Source organism: Halyomorpha halys, unplaced genomic scaffold (genome assembly GCF_000696795.3).
Source record: "Halyomorpha halys isolate HHAL.00 unplaced genomic scaffold, Hhal_1.1 Scaffold69.1, whole genome shotgun sequence".
In the NCBI taxonomy this organism is placed as follows: Eukaryota; Metazoa; Arthropoda; class Insecta; order Hemiptera; family Pentatomidae; genus Halyomorpha; species Halyomorpha halys.
In genome coordinates, this window is record NW_027108206.1 from 1,071,425 (window position 1) to 1,094,308 (window position 22,884).

The following is a 22,884-nucleotide window of genomic DNA, read 5'->3' on the forward strand; positions in this document are numbered from 1 at the left end:
AGATATAAACAATTCAATTAATGTAACAGAGTAAGAGAATAAATTGCATGAATCAAAAGTAAACTAAGATGGGGCTAAATATGATTTAAAATATATGAAAATTTATATAAAAATAAACAAAGTAAATCAATTAAAATGAAAATAAGATATGCAGTGAAAAGTATAAATAAACAAGAATTACGAAAAGGTATTGGACAATTAATAAATAAAAAACTAGATAAAAAAAGAAATATAAAAATACTGTACATATTAAAAGACGGAAAAAGAGGAATAAGAATAAAATAAAGGTCAGGATAAAAGGGAAATAAATATAATGGGAAATAGGACACCCACCTTACTGAATGCAAATGAGCTGAAGGTGGATGAGAAGACCAACAGGATAGAGAAGTGGAGGGATTGGTGGTTAACAAATACGTCACATTTAAAGCTAAAAGATATAAAATAATGCTCAAGATAATATTGGGAAAATTGAAGAAAATATTAAATATAGGCAGACATCAAATAATAATATACATAATAAGGGGGGGAAATTATAAAGTAAATTTAGAGGTAATTATCGCATTCCAATAAATTATACATATTTTGTGTATACCAAACAATGATAGTTCAAATGGGGGGAAATTAGTGAGGATGTGAAGATCTGTGGTGTGAAAGCTTGTGTTAGGAACAATGTAATAACTTAAGGGTTATGTATTGACTGGGTCTTTGAATGATATGGGGTTTCTAGAATAGGATTTGGCCAATAGTGATACATAAGTTTCCAACAGAGTTGGTCACATTTGATCTTCTTCCATTCCTTTGCTTGGCATATTCATTTAATTTATTGCATCTTCACCTTAAACATTCTTGATTCATGCAAACATTATGTGTGGTGGTTTTTCCTTCCGTGAGAAGAAACCTTATGACAACACTCATCTCCACTTGGCAGTATTTCTTAGTGACCTATTTCACAGAAATGGACACTACGAGATGAGTTTTACTACAGTTCTAATATCAGTACTAACATGGGTCTCCAGTGCTCTTGTTCTGGAGACCCACGTCAATACCAAAATTTGTTTATGTATCGTTATATATATATTACAGGACTCCCTTTTATTGTATGCTGCACCTCTATATATACAAGTTCAATCACCTGACGGCCTTTGTCAGCTGACATCTTACTCAGTCTATAACTCCCCCCACCAGTTTACTCCCCCCAGCATTGTCAATTTGAAGATTGCGTCGTACATGACGTTCCACAGAAGAGACCCTAATACAGAGCCCTGTGGGACACCACCAGTCACCTTGTACCTCCTTTGGCCAGTGTCCGAAAAATAAAACAGAACTCTATCTTTGAAGTAGTCTGTGAGAACTCTCATAAGATAGGCTGGCACCGCCATAGTCCGTAGGGCATCTATTATACAGGTCCATCTTGCAGTGTTAAAAGCATTCTTAACGTCTAGAGTGATGATTGCTGCATAACACTTAGCATCTCTCTTCCACCTTGCTCCTGCAATTGCTGTGCGGGCCATCTCGACTACCAATCCAACAGCATCTATCATGGATCGCTCTTTACGAAATCCGTATTGAGCTCGTGAGAGGCCATTAACTCCCTCCGTGAACTCTTGTAGCCTGAGGGAAAGGATTTTCTCGAATGCCTTACCCTTAATATCCAATAAGCAAATTGGACGATAGGTTGACGGGTCTACCAGTCTTCCTTTGCCTTTGGAATGAGTACGAGGCGCTGTCTCTTCCAAGGTTTCAGAATTGAGCCTTCACGAATGCACAACTTGAAGAGATCAATGAAAAGATCCGGCCGTTTCCTGTGTGTGTGCGTGTGCGTGCGTGCGTGAATACATACATTAAAACATTCTCTAATAAAGGTTCCCACCAAGTATTAGCAGACTACAAAAATAAACATAATTATATGAAATATAAATCCTATCCTGCCTGTTGCTGTTTCTTTTTAATAGTGGGGTGTATAAAAAAAAATTATATGAAATACAATTAATACTTAAAATTTAGTCCATTGTTATTTACCGTCATTAGCCATCTGCTAAGCAATTGATCGATCCCACGCGGATACCATTCTTTGGGATGGCTGTCAAAGAACTCTTGGACTGCAATTTCAACTTCCCCAAAATTCTGAGGTCTGGATATATGGTGGATGAGGTGGGAGTTCAAAACTATGAAGTTCTTTGGGTTCCAAACTTTTGTTTGGTTCGGCGGGAAGTGATTGCTGAGGAGTAAGTTCTTTTTCACACTCCTTGGCAAGTTCGCGAGTACTTGTGGACCAATTTGACTCAACAGCTTCCTGCAGAACCTCATCAATAACCATTAGTGGTCGCCTGTAGCCCTTCTCTTTTTCCAATGCCGTATCTCCACTGCATTTTTTAAACCAATGCTGTGCAGTGCACTGGTCAACTGGTCAATCGACTTGCCTGAAGTACCACTATAAAGCAAATATAAATAATCGATTTAAAAATTTTTTCTTGAAAACTGTGTATAATTAATTAAGTGGTTTTTAATATCATCTAGGTTTTATCCTAATTGGGATAATGTTTGAGGGTTTAAATGCTAAATATTAAAAAAAAAAGTGTTTATAAATGAGTTTCAACAAATAATTCCATGAATAATTATAATAAGTTCCAGAACCTATTAGTACAACAATTATTACCTCCACTATTTCTGAACTATAATTATCAAGACTTAAATTATTAATATTAAAATTTTATAGTAATTATTAATATCAAAATATAAATAAAATAATATATTGAATATTGAATTATAATCTTTATTCAGTTTTGTCTTAATGTTTTTATTTGTTATATAATTAATAAATAGTTCATCACATTTATGTTTAAGTTGAAAATATTATCACAGTTACAATAATTATACAGACAGTTTTAAACAAGAATGTTATTACAATGTATACTGATAAGACATTACTTTAATAATTTTATATCATATAAATAAATGATGTTACTATAAGGGAAAATGGATGGAAATATGTTATATTTACTTTTAATTTTGTAGAGTTCTTCAGCAGCATCGAAGGATGCTGTTAGCAACCAATCTGGATCCAATTTTCGATGTCCTGTATGCTGTAACATGGCACATCGCCAAGAGGCTCAATGGTTGCCATCAGCTCCTGAAGGTGTCAACTCTCATGCCATGCATTTTCCTTGGCTGGTAAGTATTCTGTTATGATAATGTAAAAATATTTATTTTTCCATTATTTTAGGAAAGTACAAAATATATTCTAAACCAAGTAAGTAATTTACAAACAGTGGATATCTGGTTTGTATATCTTAATTTTTAAAATTGGGTCATCCTTTATGCTATTAAATTTAATAAAATATTTTCTCTAAATTTTGCAAGACTCACAAAACCAGTTGGTATGTAACTGAATGTGATAATATTCACAATTGAAAATTATAAATTTTGTCATGTATGAGACGTGTTCATTTTAATAATGAGTGAGGGAGAGAGACAAAACTTGTCTTGTGATTTATAATTAACATAAAGTTTTTATTTTTAAACATAAATCAAGTCATCCATCAGGATCTCAATGTTCCATATGTTGCCGATTTGGCCAGAACCAGATACCGTTCCTTCCATAAAAACTTCTCAACCACCCAAATCCACTTGTTTCTGACCTAGCTTCTCCTTCATTACCTAATAATCCTCCTAGGCATCTGAAAAGAAGATGGCCTCGAGATCTTCTCCTCTAGAAATGTTATTGGAGTTCTATCAGTGGGTAGATTCTCCACATGTTTGTATCATGTCACTATGTCACCTACAGCGAATTTACTTGTTGTATATATGTGTATACAGTTGCAAATACCAATAAATAAATTATTAAAAAAAAATTTTTTTTAAACATATATTTTAGGATAATATAACATATGCGTATACTTATAAATTTAGTGGAAGGAAATATATTAAAAGTTAATTTTAAAATTCCTAAGCTTAACGGTATTATAAAAATTTATGTAATAAATATATAATCTAGGTGTTGAATAAGTTATTGTAATTATGATAATGTATTAATGTAAAAATAATAATGTAAAATTTAAATATAAACAAGTTGGTAACAATAATAATTAGAATAATTATATGACTAGAAAAGGTACTTAACTTACTTTCATTAAATATTTCAGTATGACTTAAAATCTATGCTATTGTTGGATGAGATGAATAAAACACCTTCTAAAACTTATACTATTTTTACATAGTAAGAACTAACCTCATTAAAGTAGAAACTGAAAAATTCAAATAAATACTAGAGGCAGTTTGTACTATTTAGATGATTTTCAAGGATTTAAAATTATAATTGTGTGGTTATTATATTTTTAAGGAATCAATTTACCATTATTATAAATTTATAATTCATTAATTTATGAGGCACTGGCACTGGAAAAATTACTACTACTGCATCGAATTTTACTCTTAGTGTAGTATATAGCATCCACTAGTGAATTTCAATTTGCTTTTCTAGCTGAAATCAGTTTCACTTCTTACTTCTTCTTATGTTGTGTGTGCAATAGAAAGATTTTGTAAAAAAAACAAAAAAAAAAACGAAATAATAATAACAATAACAATTTTATAAGTTAAATAAACAAATTGTTTAAAAAATATGTGTACCTAGATTGTAATTTTTTTTTTTTTACTTGTGCAGTTACCTGCCTGCTGATTTACTTATCTCCTGTATACTTATTCTCACCATTACCTTTATTGCTGTCTGTTCCTTGAATAAACGAAAATTTGATATTATTTTACAGTTTTTGCCATGTGTGCCCCTCAATCATAAGGATTCAATCAAAATAATAAGAAAGTTAAGTGTTTGGAACATTATGCAAAAGATTGCACATCTTACCTATTCAATGATTTCTGTTATGAAAGAAGTTATGAGTCAAGGTAAAATTCTATTCCGAAAATTGCCTAAAGGGGAGGCTGAATCATTGTATTTTGATATCATATTTCTTACTATGGTCCTTGCATCTCAAGAAGATTCTTGCATCTTGGACACTGCCTTGGCACTCAGTACTGATGCTTGTAAATTTCTTTCCTACTGTAATAAGTTACAAAGCTTGAGTCTCTAGCTGTATAATTTGGTGCTACAACCTGTTTGTGAGTCATGGTGTACACCGACTGCCACTGCTAAAGATTACCTGTCTTGTGCTAACTCTATCCATTTTCATATTTTAAATTCTTGGTACTGTCCACACAGTTTCTCCTTAATTTCAGCTCAGGTTTACTGATGTGTTGCTCTCCATGCTGAATCTGTCAGATTTTTAGGAAACATATTGTCTGTAATTTTGGCTGCATTGTCTGCCCATCCTATTATATCTTTGTCATCAGCAAAAGCAATCAGTTGCACTGCCCTATTAAATATTGTATATGGCAGAAGTTTGAATGTGAGTGCCATGGACCGCTTTGTTCAGAATTAGGTGGAAATGAAGGCATTCTAAAGCATTGGCATGTTTTTCTTTTTTTTTTAAATGAGAATTCTGCCTCAAATTTTCACAAAACGAATCACTTTCTCAATAATTAACCTTATCAAACTAACAAGCATGGTAGTGTTTCTGAACTGGATTAATGTGTCATAGAGCTTTGTTTGGTCTACTGTGTCGTAGGCTGATTTAAAATCAACCTAGAAGTGATGTGTTTTAATCTGGCACTTATGTCCTCTTTCTAGAAAGGTCGTCAGGCAGAAAATCTGATCTACTGCTGATCTTCTATCTTTAAATCCACATTATTAATGGCTCAGCTCTCACCCTACAAACGGTAACAACCTATCGAACAAAATGTTAAATAGGAATTGGTATACAAGAAAGCTCTGCAACATTGTGATAATCAGAGCGGCTCAATAGATCATCCTTTTTTATGTATTGAACAAATAACTGTTTTCTTCCTGTCATTAGGCATAATCTCTTCATTCTAAATGATAATAAATTGTGAAGAATTTTGGTAAATTTGTTTCAACCATGCTTGAATAGTTTGGTGTCAGTGATCTCTGTATTTGATGGCTCCACGACACTTTTTTCAGTGTATAGGAGTTGTGGTTCTATCTGTTTTCCAACATTTAAGCTAGGACATCCTTTCATGTAAATGCACTCCTCTCCTAAAGCTGTTGGCTCTAGGATTACAATTTGTGTACAGTCTATAGCTTAAGATAATTTGATTTTTCTCTGCCATATTAGCTTTGCACCATTCACCTGAGTTTGAGAAGATAGAAATGTTATCCACTCTTGTGACTTTGTCACTATCCTTTCCATCATATAGTTAATATATTTGTCTTGCACAGAGTTCTCTAATACAAACCAAGTTCCTTTGTGATTCCTGCTCAATACTCAGGATCACCAATAAATCTAAGGAAGTGATCCATCTTATATCTAGGAAGGATTGCTCTACTTTGCTTTTCTCTATTATCTAGTAAAAACTCATTAGTTAAAATATATATAGTACCCCATTTGAATTATAGTACCTCTTCATTCTTATTAACACCAAATATTCTTCTTAGATGATAAATCTTACACTCTGAAATCTGCATGAACTCTATAGTTGTAACTACCCAGTTTGAAAAGCGCTCATAGTTTCTAGATCGTAAAAGTAGTTTTTGTTCTTTATTCTATAGAAACTCTGTTCAGATAAAAGTGTCTTAGAGCTATAAATACAATTTATTAACAATTTTGTTGGTAGTTTTTCTTTCTAAAAAAAATAAAAGAAGGTTTTAAATACAATTCAATATGTATCATGAAAATAATTCATTAACAATTTAAAAAACTTCGCTGATCAAGGATTTAGTTGGGATGTTTTGGGTTTTGAAAGATCGACACTTTGGTACTGGTTATGGGAGCAGTCCAACAAAAGTACATTTGGTTGTTGAAGTCATACATCAAAATTATGGGGAAAGAGTATAAGCTGTTCCACTAAAAATTTCATAATAACATGTTACCATCTGCAGGCTTTACATCAGTGGTCATGTTTTCTATAAAATTACTTTAAAAACATTTATGTTAGATGTAAAGACAAGCAGAACATCAGTAGCAGTATGTTGTTCTAAATTCCTGCCATAAATGGGTCTGCATTTGTGCATAGCAAACCATCAGTGGGAAATGATCTAGAAAAAGTTTCAATGATGTACACCTGATTTTCCAGATATAACTGTTATTGAATTTTAATTTTTTTTTTTTTTGGAACTTATTGATTGGGTCAGGCAATATCATATCGAGCAGAAATGTTAGACCAAGAAGATAATCTTCCATTGTAGTTCCTATTTGTAAATGCATACATGTATATATTGTTATGATATATTATATGAATAATCTATTTGTGGCTATGTTTAAACTATTAATCCTGGCAAGTATGAACAAAGTGAATTTTAAATCTTTATCCATTTTTTTATTAAACATAAATAACTTAACATACAAATCGATTACATATAACTAAATGTGTCATAGTACAAATAATCAAAATTTAAAACCTCATTTACTTTTCTTAAAATATATTTCTCTGTTTTTCAGAGATTCGATGAGTAATTTAAAGTAAAAACGAATGTAATTTTATACCATTTCTTAACATTAAAAATTAAATTCAACAAAAACAGTATGAGACTATATAAATGAAAACTATCACACTTGATGTATCAAATATTCCTTAGATATCCTTCAACTGTTGGATCAATAGGCTTCTTACTTGATTTTCCTATATTTCTCCAAATTACGGATTAATCTTACCTTTTAGCTGCTGAAACCGTTATAACAAATCCTTTTCGATCATCTTCCTGTTTTCCAAGAGCCTCTCTTCACCCGTTTATAGAGTATGCTTGGTCACTCTCTCTTTGATCAGTGGTACCATTTAATGCATTCACTACACTAAGATGAAAACCATTTCTTGTTTCAAGGTCTTAACGTCACAAAGCTCATCCAGTGAAAGTACCACACTTTTTTGATTTATACTTATTGAACCACACTGATAGAGAAGTCCTCAATCTATGTTTTGATACTTTACAAGCTAATAATTAGGAGATGTATAGGAGGAGTCAACAGCAGGTAGGGTGGTTTTGAGATATGAGATATGACTTGTGCAATCAAGAACTCTTGTTCATTCATATTATTATTAAAGGAGGTATTATATCGATAAAAATATGATCATGACTTACTACTTTCAACAAATTATAAATTTTAATTTATTCATTAATGTAGGCTTAGGTATAATAGAGACTACTGTCATTCTCAGCTTGTTTATTTCTCTGGTATTTGTTGATTCTAATTATGATTTTCAAGTATTCACTCCTTTAACAGTATATTAAAAATTTCTTTAAATTCTTGACATAATTTAAAGATTATAACTGCAACTTAACATGCTGCTGGCAATTTGAGTTAAACTATGACCAAACCGAAAATATTACATCTACAAATGACTATAAAAAGTATTTGTATGAACAAAAATTTATAAAGAAGGTTTTGTGAAGAAGAAAAAAGGGTATAAAGTTTTTAGGCTTTATCATCTATACATTTTTTAATATTTTACTAGTCTTAGAATCTCCCCCCAAATATCTTTTTGTGATTCGCTTAAAATCAATTCATATTGTCTATATTTCTTAAATAAGAATGTATTTTCCTAGTATTTTCACTCTTATTTGTGTTAGGTATGGCTATTGTTTGTTTCTGACCAAAATCAGCTTGTAAACACTGTTTTTTCAAGATTTCTCTCTTAAAAGTGGAAGTTTATGTTTCCCCCCTAACATCTCAGAATCCTCTTGTTACTTTTTTTATTTCAGAAATTAAGTTTAATAAAATCAAATTAAGTGAACTGCTATATAGCAATTTTTACATATTTACATAATTTGATTAATGAAATAAATGTTGATTCCAATGATACGATCATGCAGATATTGTTATGCTGATACAGAATATCGCTGTGAGTAAAGAATTTGACTTTAATAAGACAGTTGAATGTTACCACGTTTCCTCAAAATTATACTAACCTATCTGATTTGGTACCGGGCACAACCCTTTAACATAGAATAAGGGTTGCTTTACTCCCACAGAATTTCTATGAAGCCAATGTGAACCTCGTACCAAGTTTCATCAAAATTGATCTGGCTGTGATAATTGAATAAAAATGAGAAGTGAAAAATAAACACCTCCTACCAAGAAAGTATGTTTATTTAACCTCCTTCTGTATGGTAGGTTGTTTAGAAATGATAGTCTAACTTCCTCTTAACACATAAACCTGTTACTATTTATTATCTGGCAATGATGTGAGATGTACAACAATTTTTATCTGAATAATTTGTGTCGATTAGAATATCAAATTCCTGAAAGCAGTCTATAGTTCTGTATTGTTTATTTGTCTGGATATAACAATAATATTTATAACTTTTAATAATAGATTTTTCGCTTAAGCACATATATTTAGTGATTAAAAAAGTAATGACTTAAAATTTTTTGAAAGAATGTTGATGTATTATTTTCGATAAGAATGTCTTTTTAAAAAGTAATTAATGTTTTCTACCTCTTTTGTTTTGACTATTATTATTGATTTGTATTTATTATAAAAAAAAAATCTATTTATTTATAATCTTAATTTTTTCTTGAGACTGGTAACTTTTTAATAAATAATTCAAATTTTATCCATTATAGCCTCAAAACCTTTTATTTCTCTTACAAGTCCGACGTTTCGGCCAATCCGGCCATCTTCAGGGACAATATACTTAATACAACTTTGAAACCATATAATTTAAACAACTCTAACAATTGTTGTGATAAAAGTTTAAGAAATAGTGTCTGCTGATGAATGATTTTGACTTTGTTTTAAGTGATATTTGACTAATTAGATATTGATGTTTTTGACCTGGGCAGAATAGCCTGCATGAAGTTAGAGTTGTTTAAATTATATGGTTTCAAAGTTGTATTAAGTAGATTGTCCCTGAAGATGGCCGGATTGGCCGAAACGTCGGACTTGTAAGAGAAATAAAAGGTTTTGAGACTATAATGGATAAAATTTGAATTATTTATTTTAAAAAATCTATGTTAATATAAAAGTAAAACTCCTCATATTAATTTTGTTTTCATCATCTATTATTAACCATAATCAAACCAGTACTGTTTTGGTTTTTGTTTTGTTAGCGTTAATCTATGCTCTTGTGGTGATTACATTTATAGTAACTTCTTTTAGGACTAAAATATTTCTTAATTGAGGTGATTTTTCTTTTATATTTTTGTCAGTAATTTTTAATATTATTAATTAAAGTATTTTAACAAATCCATCATTATTTATACACACTTCTTGTCGTGCATATAGAATGGTTTAGAGGGATCTCAATCTGACAGCTGTGGGAGAGTTCTAGTTTGCAGGGGCTGTGTGATGCATTTGGCTGTACAGTGGGATGCAATGGAGGCTGAGAGAGCTCCATTAGAGTCAAGGAGGTTAGTTATCACACCATTAAGTAAAAATATATATCTGAAATTCTTTTTCCAAATAATTATCTTAATTTGTGTCAAGATATTAACATTCATTCTTGATTAATGGGTATTAAGTTAAATTATCATTATATCTGTCCTCTAAATACATTTTTAAAATTATATCTGGTTTTTATGCAAAGAACTTTGTAATACACAGAATGTAAAACCAAATATATTTATTTAAAAATCAATCATTTTCTGTCCGATAAAAGTATTAGTGATAAAGTAAACTACTAGCATTACTCTAATAAAATAGCAATATTTAATATAAAATCTCATGCCAATAATAATACTGAAACAATTGAACATGCACTGTTTTCGTTTACAGCTACTGAGTTACTCCATCTTTAAAAGTGAAATATTGAGCTCAATACTTGAATGTGGAATAAAAAGGACATCTATGTTTAAAGAACTTCTTAAATCCTTTAAGAGTTGCTAAAATCAATTACCACTATTTAAAGTGTGTATTGGTGTTAATTCATTATTTGCAAAAAATGAAAACTAATTATTAGACCCTAACCTGATAATAAGGTTGGATTCAGTGAGAAAAGATCTGTAAGGGAGATTAGTATGTTATACAAAAAGTTGCCTGCATTCTTCAATAATTTCCCCTTCAGGATACTTGGTTACCTAGGAGTAAATGAACTCCCACAGTTGCTGATTTATCTTGTATTAGAGAAGATATTTTTGTATTTTCAATTTAAATATAGTCTGGTTTTTCACTAAGAAAAAAGTGAAAAGAGATTTTGATAAGAGACTATCTCCCTGTCATAACTTCAAAGGCTTCAGATACTTCTACTTTTATCAATACTCTGAATTTGGATCATTAGTATACCCTTTTGTCAATCTTTATTACTTTCCAGGGATATCTAGTTGATTATTGATCTTCCAAAGACAGTTTCTGTCTATGTATTTATAGGCTGCTTCAAAATTGACATATAAAGTGTGAACGTCCTGATCTACTTCTCATTGGTTTTCGAGTATCTGGTTTAGGATGAAGATCTGGTCTTGCATGCTCCTTCCTGTTCTGTACCCTGCTGGGTGGGTGGTCATGTATAGTATTCTAGTAATACTAGTCATTATCTTGTAGGCCACTAGAAGGAGTGCTATGCCTCTATAGTTACCACACCCATACTATTCTTTAGGATAGGACAGATTAGATTAGATATGTGTTCCAGGCCTCTGGTATCCTTTCCTTCTCTCATATTTTCTGGATTAGTGGTAATAGCGTGGCCCTTAGAGGTTTTCCACTATCTTTGAACAGCTCTGATGACTGGCTGTCCATACCTAGGACCTTTCTTCTTTTAAGCCTCTTGCCAGTTGAGATTTCAGAGTGATCCATATTATCATCGTTCGTGGGTTCTTGATTGAGAAGCTCCTTGAAATGTTCTTTACAGATGTTTAGTATATATACTCTGGATGCTGTCAGTTAACTATATTTTTCTCACATTTGCTTGATTCTTGCTCTATACTCTACCCTTTCTTTCCTGATGTCGGCACAGAAATCGCTTATGTTTTCTGCCTGCCAATTTTCTTCAATAGCTTGTAATCTTTCTTTGAGAATTTTTTTTTTTTTTTTTTGCTGTAATGATTATTTTGTTTGTCTTTGTCCTGGTGTCTGTATTTATTGAGTGTTGTTTGATCAGTTCTTGCTAGGCAGAGGACTTTTATTTTTCTTCTCTCCTCCACAGCCTTTTTGCATACTTCTTTGAACCACTTTGGGGCCTTATGTTTCTCTTGAAGACCTATTACTTTCATTGCTGTTTCTTTTGCCCCTGTCTCTAATACTTCCCAGTATTCGTCAACCATGAGGCCCTTTGAGCCCAAGTGTTCAAATTTATTTTTCAGCTCAATTTAGAATTTATCTTTTACTTCAGGACTTTTCAGGTTATGGACTTCATACCCACTTATTTTAACTTAATGGATTCTCTTCAGTTTCTTACAGAGTTTTATTCTAATGAGGCTGTGGTCCAAATCACAGTTAGTTGCACAGTAGCTTCTTATGTCTTGAATGGATATGATATCTGTTGTCTATCAGCATGTGGTCATTTTGTTTTTTCGCATCTTTAGGGGTTACTCAGGTGTACTTGTGGATGTCCATATGCGGGAACATCGTACTGCTGACCTCTAGACCTTTAGCTGCTCCCATTCTTGTACCTTTTACTCCATTGTTATTGCTTGTTGTGTGGAGACTTTAGCTTCCGATAATGGGCCTGAATTAGATTCTGGACTTATCTTGGTATTCAAGTGACTAATTTCATGTCATGTCAACTTTTACATAATTTTCTTAAAACTTTCATTCTTTTTTTAAGACTGTTATGTGATATATTACCTTCCAGGAGTGGCAACCTTCTAATTGATTAAAATATGCCTCTAATATCAGTGTACATTGTTGTCCATTGCTGATAGATTTGATCGGAGGAATAAGTATTGAGTTAAGATACATACCTAACCAGTTCAGTTGTCTAGTAGACTTATATTTTTTCTGGAAAAATAGTCAATAGAATATTTATTTTTGAAGACTTAGAGGCATTATTCTTCCTTTCAAGTAAGTAGTCATGTTTCAAATCCATGAAGGGTAGTTGAAAGGATAAAATTCTAGTCAATTTCAAACTTCCAAACACTAGGTGTTTTACCATTGATGAGTAATGAGCATTTACCACATTTAACTTTGGTTTGTTTTCCTCTTGAATTTCATTTCTTTTAGATAGTGTAGAAGCAAGTTCTTAAACTTCTTTTTTTTTTTTTTTTTTTTTTTTTTTACATTTTCAAACATATTTCCTGATTTCTGCAACTAAAATAAAACTATTTAGTTTTATCCATACTTATTTTGAATGTTAATTATTAACTGTTTATCATCAACACCTTTGTTTTAATTTAATAGTTTCTACATCTTACAGTACAGTATCAAATCATCTATGTTTAAGAAACGGGTATTTCACCACAATTATTTAATTATTATTCGGTACCCTATGGTTAAAAGTTTTTAAGTATAAAACATCTTTATAATAACTTATTCTAGTTCATCTATCTCAGGGATGGAAACTTTTATGTGTAGATGACTTGGTTATATAGGCCATTAGTAGTGAAATATAGGCCCTCATAGTATATCTAAAAGTGCTTGACTCTTTCAAGAATTAGGCTGACCATAAAAAAGTAATAGTAAATCAAAATTATCATAACCGTAACATCTTTATGCTTTATCATGGCATTGTACACCCTTAGCTTCAGATTTTTAGGCTCTGTTTTCTCTTGTTATGCGCGGTCTATCTCAGTCCATTGATAATTTATTGGAGTTATAGTGGAGCTGAGGTTTTTGGAACTGTCTACTTTTGGAAACGAATTTGGCATCCATGTAGACTAAGTTGTTAGGGTGGATTTTCTGGTTCACAATCATAATCTTTGTTTGATCTTCATTCATTCATTAACTTGCTAGCCAATTTCCTCTACTTCTGTTATTAGATTTTTTGCGAGTCTTTAAATGTCATCTTGGTTACTTCCTAGGGCTGAAATGTTGTCCACTTATGCCTAGGCTTTATGTTCCATTCTGACGTACACACCGCCATGGGGCTGGTGGTGTGCATGTGAGAATGGGCTCCCTCCACTACAAACAGCCTTAATCATCCTGTGTCTATGCAACTCATTCAAGACCTGTCATGGTAATGTATAAGTTTCTGAGGAATCCTGAATTCCCTCAGTGGATTTTAACAAGCATGCTGATAGATGCTTTTGGAGGCCGTTTTGAAATCAAAGAAGAGGTAGTGTTTCATGATATGAAACTCCCGACTCTTCTCCAGTATTTTCCTAATTCATTGGAGCCTATTATTTATCTCTCAGTGAATGAGAGTAAGTGCTCATTCATAATCTTGGATTGAATATCTTGCCCTCTAGGTAGAAGAGTCATTTACTGTAGTTTCAGCAACCATATGGTTCTTCTGTGTAATACAGGGTGTGCAGAAAAGTTTTATGCTGTTAAAAACTAAATATATTTAAAACCTTAGATCTTTTATGGAAAATTGTCTAAATGGTATACAAAAACAAGTGAGAATTATTAAGAGACACCTGGGGGTTGGTGAGGAGGGTGAGAGTTACAATGTAGCTTGGTTCATATAATTTTATGAGTTATGTAACCCATTACTGGACTGCAGGATGTTTTCTGTCTTGGGCTGAAATGGAACAAAGGGTTCCATTGCAAATTAAATTCTGGTTTATAGAGACCTAAATCACTGCTATGTTTTGTGTAGTTTATTTTTGAGTCACCTTGAAGTTGTTTTAATTATTATGATTATGGGGGAAAAAAAAATCGATGGCCCAAGGGAGAGCGTCTTTTAGATGAGGTTGCACCTTATTCTCCTGCATCCATCCTGGTGCCTCCTCCACCACACAGCCTGAGCCAGCCCTTCAGGGCCCTGTTTCATAATAAAGTACAAACTAATACTATTAGTCTTGTAGATTTATCTTAATTCAATTACACTGACTTGTATAATAGTAACTTGTACTTTAGTATTTTTTAATTCCTGTAATATCACTAATAGTCATCCCTATCATGAAAAAAATAAGTATTAGTATTATTACCAGACTAGTTTCTACACTTGTACTATCAACTAATACTATTAGCTTTCATTATGAAACAGGCCACTGGTCTCAGTCTGCATCTGCTTCTACACCTACATCTTCTAGTCTTGGTGCCTCGCCAATTCCGGGTGGTCGAGCCCTTCCTAATGTAAAATACGTTGGGCTGACCACCTCCTTCCACCCGTAGATGAATTCCCTAAAGAAGGAATAATTCTCCTCCTTCATCAGATGAGAGAAGTCCAATTCGGCGAGGGCGAAATCCCGGTTTGCCTCAACAACCTGGCACGATGTCCTTCCGTGGCAGTGCAATCCAACACTACATGCTCTGCAGTTTCAGGGACTCCACACTTAGGGCATCGGGGGTCGATGTTCTTCCCAAAAATTTGCAGCGTTCCCTGGAATCCACCATGTCCCGTTAGGATCTGCGAGTCCCAATAATCTGGGAGGACCCTCCCCACTCTCAGTCTTGGATGGTTGGGAAGAACTTCCTCAGAGTGACGACCTTCTGGCTTCCCTGCCACCGTCCATTCCATTTTTCAATGGAATCCTCCTGCAGCATCTTTTTCCATAGGTTAGGGTTCTTGCCAATCCCCTCTTGGAGTCCCTCCGGTAGCGCTACCAACCCCTGCCTCTTTAATTTGTTCTTGACAAAATTCCCCTTGTGAATGAGGTCCAGGGGCATCGCTCGGGCCAGCACCTGCACTGCCTCATGCGACACCGTTCTGTAGGTCTTTGTGACCCTCAGCAGAGCCAACCTCTGTATGGTTGCCAGTCTCCTCTTTTGATCCTGCGTGAGGTTCTGGCTCCATGCTTGGGATGCGTACCTCAGAATACCCAGGACTATGCCTTTATAAATGGTCGTTGTAGCAGGGTACCTGATTCCCTAGAACCCACCCCCTATCCTGCTCAATTCATTGAGTGATAGGGTCACCCTTTAATATATCAGGTGAGGAGTGGCATCAAATCATCTTCTTATCCTCACCCCGAGGTACGTCACTTCCTCACCCTGAGGTACATCACTTCCTCACCTAGTCCTTATAAGTATGGTCTGAGTCTTAGCTGCGGCCATACTCAATTTCCTCCTCTCACACCATTCTCCTACGAGACTGGCACAGCTTTCTGCTTCCACCTTCTATCTGACTCTGCTGTTATCAGCCACGATGATTGCCAGGTCGTCGACGTAGGCCGTGGCAAGGAACCCTCTGCTCTCTAGCTCCCCCAGCAACTCGTCAAACACTAGTTTCGGCTAATTAGGCCGGACCTAGGACCGAAACCTGTGAGCATCCTCTTTCAATTTTTTCCTCCACCTCATAGTAGTTACCCCTAATCCTGACGCTTCTATTACTAAGGTAACCACCTACCAGGGAATATAAGTTACTGGGGGTGTTGAGCTCTTGGAGTCTCTGAAGTGCACGAGGCAACCAAATAATAGGCAAAGGATATGCCGAACAGTATCTGTAAGACATATTTCTCCACCCTCCCTTTTATGTCCCCACGTACTCTTAGCAACACATCTGTTGTTCCCCTGCCACGGGTCGAGCCAAAGTGCCGTGGGTGGCTTGCTGCCGTTAGGATTGGTCTAAGGCTGTTCACAATCATGTGTTCCAGAAATTCGCTGGATACTGGGAGGAGGCATATAGGTCGGTAGAACTTTGGCGTTTCCTTATCCTTGCCACCTCTCTTGTAGAGCAGTCTCAAGTCTGTAACCCTCCACTTGTTGGGAAAGTACCCCTTATCTAAACACTCGTTGAATATCTCCAACATGTCATCCTCAATATATGGAGTACTATTCTTGAGGATTGCAGCATCTATGCCATTGAGTCCTGGAGCCTTCCCAATCCTCTGTCGGTCTACAGGAAGACGAAGGTCCCATATCCATGGATAACATAGGTTTGTACCTGGAGGGTATACCGTCGTACGTCTCACCATGCGTCGTACGTCTTCTGTGCTATCCTGGGACAGATCATCCCTAGGGTATGTATAATCTATACACAGTTTTGCAGCTTTCTCCAGAGTGGTTGCCTGGACACCCCCTACTCTGATAGCCACCATTAACTGTAGAGGCTTGACCTTGCCCTGTGCCACTCTGTACAGGATACCCCAGGGATTCTTATCTGTCTCCTCAGCAATGAACTCGTCCCAGTACCTCTTCTTCTGTTGCCGCATTCCATTTCGATATACCCTAAACCTATGTTTATATTCCTCTTGGAGTGCAGGTCTTCTCTTATAATCTCTGCATTCCTGGTACCTACGCCTGGCCCTGTAGTATTCTCTCTTGAGCTGAGTCAGGGCCAGGATCTACCATGGGCCTGGACGTTCTCTCGGCCTTCAGCGTTGGAGGGCAATACTAGCCGCTTTAGTAATGGCACCTGTTAGTATTGGCCTCCTGTGGTCAATTACTGTCTCCTCATCTATCGGCACCATCTCCTCCCATTCTTGATCAACTAGTATTCCCTCCAGTTCACTGGAAAATGCTCTCCAGTTCGCCGATCGGTTCACAAAGCCGTTTTCAACAGCTAGCGCACCGCTTTCCTCCTCCATTACACTGAAGGCTATGACCCAGTGGTCGGATCTCATATCTGACTGTAGAGTGCAGTCCACAATACGCTTCACTATGGGAGCCGTGGCATGTGTCACATCTATCCAACTCTGGCTCCTCGTTCCAACAAATGTGGGACCAGAGGGCTCGTTCATAACGACGAATTGACACCTCGCCATGCTCTCCTCAAGCAGTCTACTTCTGGCATCTGTGTGGACAGAACCCCAGGCCATGCTCCACGAATTGGTATCGGAACAGACTATCAAACTTCTATACTTCAGTGCAACAGCCACCACAGCAGCTATATTATCTTCAACATTAATATTTACATTGGCCTGTTTAGGCGGCATATATGCTGATACCAGGTCGAATATAACTCTGCCCCAACTGATATAGCATGCTAACTGGTCTGCTGTGGTGAATTGCTTCAGTTCTGTGAAGAGCGGGATTGACTACCACTATCGCTGCTCTAGGCCTCCTCTCACCACTGCCTATCGTTACTACCCTCGCCTTACCAAATCCTGTGACCATATTCTTGTGATAGCATGGCTCCTGAATTGCCAAGATATCAACACTCCAGACAAGAGATCTCAATTTGTCTGTGACCACACGTCTTCGGCCCATGTTGACCTGCAGCCTATGCATACCTTCATAGGCATATCTTTCGCAGTCCACCCTGCTCGCTTCCCTTGAGTGTGACGTATGTTCCTGTCTCCTGAGGTTTAAGTGGAATGGCCAGAACACTCGATAGGACACCAGCGAAGGTTAATTTTTTCCCCCCCTTTGGCCCTTTTTCTGGAGGTACATCCTGGACTGGGTGGGGTCTTCTTCTTCCTCTTTCTTTGCATGGCCTTTTTCCAGCCCTCGCTTTTCTCTTCCTCACCATCTGTAGAGGTATCCGATTTAAGGTTCCTTTCCCTTCAGAACGGTGTCTGGCTGGACCTTTGGGGCACTTTACTCCTCTCCTTTAACGGAGTTAGCACTGACGGCCTAGCCCCATCATCTTTGGTTCCTCCACTTCTCTTTGGTCAACATTCCCCATTTCTCTTTCTTTAGCCCTACATTCAGCCATACATTCTAAGAGGATGCGGGCTTCTTCATTGACTTTCCTTTCCAGATATTTATTATTCCAAAAACCCTTTTCAATGTCGGGGACCCCCACTCTTTTTTTCTCTGGTCTACTATTATATTGGCTAATTCTCTCCAAGTAGCTTTTAACCCATCCTTAAATTACTTCCGCCCTCTGGACTGGTCTTTTAATTTCTGGGTTGGGCTTTAGAGGGGACTCCTCTGCCTCCCTCGCTCTCTTCTTTCTCCTTTTGGGCTCATTTTCCCTTCTCGGCTATCAGGCCCTGTATCTTTGTCAGCTTCACTGCCGCAACCTGACTTTTCCTGCCACCATTTTTCTTTCATATGTCTCCCCTCTTTCATCAACAGTTAATCTTGTAGCATTAGATGCTACAATGGCCAAGTCTCCCACAATTGCAGCACTGCGGTTGTATGATGACGACGCCTGGGAACCCACTTTCTCATTCCATTTTGATGTGGGTACTGAGGTTCCGTGCCCCTCCACCATAGCACAATTGACGTTATCTTCCATCACAGAATTTTTATTTTCGTGTTACCCTCCATTTGGATTTTGGAAAATACCATTTTATACCTACTGCCAGGTATAACATAGCTGTCTCTACCCTGAGGAACAAATGCTGACCAGTACACCGCCTATTCTAGGAACTGTCGCACCTACATTTGAATCTAGTTTTGGTCCACCCCAAGTATTTTATTTCCCCGGTTCCCACCATATCTGGTGAGAATCCCCCAATCCACCACCTGGGAAGGCGCCCAATAGGAGACTAGCTACTCCATACAGGAGCCTTCACCTTAGCAACCTGAAAACTCGACCCACCCACTCTGGTTAGATTAGATTGATTACCTCTGGGATAACTCCCCTCCCTGTATGTCAGAAATAACTAGATAGAGGTTAAGCAAAAAAAATTGGTTCACTTGACCGCCTCTTAGCAATGCATCTCTTCTCTAGGTTTACTAAACCTCTACTTAATAGTGCACAGGCGAGAGTCAGTGGCTCTTGTTCCTTGTAAAACTGTTTTTTCTCCTTTTCATCCTATCCTTCCACAAGGAGCATGCACATTATGGATACTGAAGTTATTGGGCCTTTCTCAAATACAGTATGCACAGATTCCTGGGCTTATTGGCTCATATCATATAACAAGATTCCAAAATGATCTGACAACGACTCCATTCCCCAACATATGGTTCGTTTTGTCGCAGCTGTGACAAACTTTTTGCTGCTTCTTCCTTAGGGCCCTTTTTTCAGTCTATCTTAATTAATCTTTATTTTTTAGCTTTAAGGGAATATTAAATACTCAGTGTTTCAATAAATAGTTGAAATAATTAAAAGGATTAAAAAGTTAAATCCTTAAACAATTACATAAAAACTTAATGTAGATATGTTTATAATATAAGATTTCATAAATCACTATAGTGACCACAAAATAAAAATCATTACAACATATACACTTAGTATATGTAAATTAATTGGATTTGTATTTTACGTTTTCTTATAGTGTTAATTATTTTACTTGCCGTATTACTTTGTATGCTTTACTCATAATTGAATTCTTAATTTTGATAAGGGCTCATCTCGGAGTTTATTCAAAATAGACTTTTTTTGTACACATATAGAATGATATTTATTGAGCAGGTGATGTATTATTTGTCATGCCACAGAAATTTCAATAATCTTAGAAAAAAAATAAACAATGTATTTCTTTTTACCCAGGTATGAACTGCCTAATTCTTGTAATGGTTCCTCAGTGTTGACTCCAGCACAACAAGAAGGTAGTTCAATTTACTGTTTTCTGTGTGGCCTTCATTCAGACATAACACTTGCCCGAGTACTTTACAGCAAGCCACAGGTTTGTAAAATATATAGTTATTTTTTATTGTATATCAGTTTTAACCTTAGATTGTAAACATTTACAAAATATTTTACAGTCCTAAACACTTTTTAATTCATAAATATTGTGTTTCTTAGCAATAATAGTATGCATAATAATGTTTAAGTTTTTTTTATATTTGATTTGGCTGTGAGTCATTGTGAAACCATCCTACCTTAACTTCTCTAGATCTACCTGTTTTTCCTAGCTCTGTTTTTTAAAAATTTCATTTGCCTACTTGACTGAATTTGTTTTAAATTTGATACTTAATATGACCCACTTCAAAACAAAGATTGGTACGATATGCTTCTAATATCTAATGTATCCAACTCATCTTCTTCCAAGTTCAACCTAAATAATGGCCCCTTCTTATTTAACTAAAATGATCAGTGTTAAGGGATCTGATTCCTCTTGTTGGATAGATATATGTACTCAACATTAGGGATGGGCAAGTGAATAGATTTTTTTTGAAAGAATTACAATTCACTTAGCGATTCCCGATACTACCTGAAGTTAGTGAATTCTCTATTCAGAAGGGTCAAAGAATTGAGAATGAGGTTTTGACGCCCGACGTTTCTTCTACCCTATCACTTTACCAGATCAACATAACATGGCCAAAATGCAGGTATGCCAACTGCCAGACCCTATTTAAAATTCAGGTTCTTTGCTCTCAAAAATGAATTTTTACACTGAATAAAACTTAAGTATTAAAAATATTTTTAATTTACAGCATAAAAATTCACTTCAGCCAACTGCCAGTCACCAGGTTAACACGGCAGAGGCTATTCCAAGTTTGAATTTTTTACTTTTAAAAATGACTTATTTTAGTCACAGTTAATCAAACAGTGGAAATAATAATTTTTTATGACAAATGAAACAATTAACTCCGTAATAATTAATAACTTACACATAAATATTGCCAACTGAAAAAATGGAAATTAGACAAAGAATGGAGAAAGCCTGGCTCTGATCCAAAGTAGCACAAGAGAGGAAGTAACAAAAAGGGTTTCAGTAGAAAAAATGATGATCAGGCCATCATGGAAAGTTCAAGAAAATAATTAAGTATTCTATGGACATGGTTTAAGTAAGATTTAGATGATAAATATTAACTTAAATCATTTAGAAGTTTTTATTTTATTTTTGGACAATTGAAGAATAATTCCCATGAGGATTGAAACTGGTTATGAATATCTGTAGTGTTTTATTTTATTTGAGGTGTTTATTATTGACCATAGATTCAATATGAGAAGAAGATGGTCAGGGGTGTGGTCAGTAATGATACTAAAATAAGGAAAACATATTGTATTTGTGCTGACGTTTCAACCTAAATGTCAGGCCTTCATTAGGGCTGAAAACAAAAAAGATATATGAACCTTAATTCAGAGAAAAATTAATCCAACAAACTAGAAAAAGTATACAAATAAATTAAGTAGTTAGTAGATGATACTAACAGAAGATAAAATATAATACTATAGAGCTAATAATTATAAAAAACTAGTAATGAAAAAATCAGGAAAGAGAAAAATGTAAATTAAGAAATTAATATAATGAAAGGTGCAAGAGAAAATGTAAATAATAAAAAAATTGAAAAATTAACTTAATAAAATATATAAATAATGAAAATTTTGAAATTAACATAAGCAAAGGTGTAAAAGAAACCAATATACATGATATGATTGGCAAGAAAGAAAACAATATACAATGGGTAAAAGATGCATGTTAATACAAATGAGTAAAATAAATATATATTGTCAGAAAAATTAAATAAGGAAACAATAAAGATAGCAGAGAGATGTAGGGGTGAGAAGAAGGAAGAAAAGTTAAAATTAGTTAAGACTCACTCACTCGTGTGGAGTTACCGTCAAGAGTGAGTACAGATCTGTTCAGCTATTCAATGAGTGCTGGAGTACAAATCCTAACATATAGGAATGTTTGTTTAACCAAATGGAAATAGATGACAGCATATATAACTAAATATGAACGAGCATTTAGATTAAATAAATAGTGTAGAAAAATGAGACTAAAGGCTTATTGAGTAAAGTACAAAATAATTAATAAAAATAAATAACTATTAAATGAAAGATAAAAAAAAATTTATATTCAAAGAGAAAGTGTAATTGAGTTAAGTAAATGATATGTTTCCCAAACCCTCCAAGCCACTTGAATATCCATCTTCCTACCGTCCTATTTCACTCCTGCCCATTATGGGCAAAATCCTAGAAAAACTTATTTAAACACCTCTATCCAATCCTTGACTCATATCATGTTATTCCTGACCACCAGTTTGGATTTAGAATATCTCATTCTACCATACAACAGAGTCATCGAGTGGTTGATGTCATATCTTTCACTTTAGAGC

The 22,884-nt window shown here is 34.9% G+C and overlaps 1 protein-coding gene across 1 annotated transcript in view; it reads left to right on the forward strand.

The window, feature by feature from the left end:
• The window catches only part of LOC106692744 (uncharacterized), a gene marked incomplete in the record, with an annotated part of 90,964 nt that overhangs the window by 40,030 nt on the left and 28,050 nt on the right, over positions 1-22,884 (forward strand). Inside the window, 3 exon segments of the mRNA XM_067046590.1 lie at positions 3,016-3,171; positions 10,294-10,418; positions 20,369-20,504. Of these exon segments, the coding sequence (XP_066902691.1) occupies positions 3,016-3,171; positions 10,294-10,418; positions 20,369-20,504 (417 nt within the window).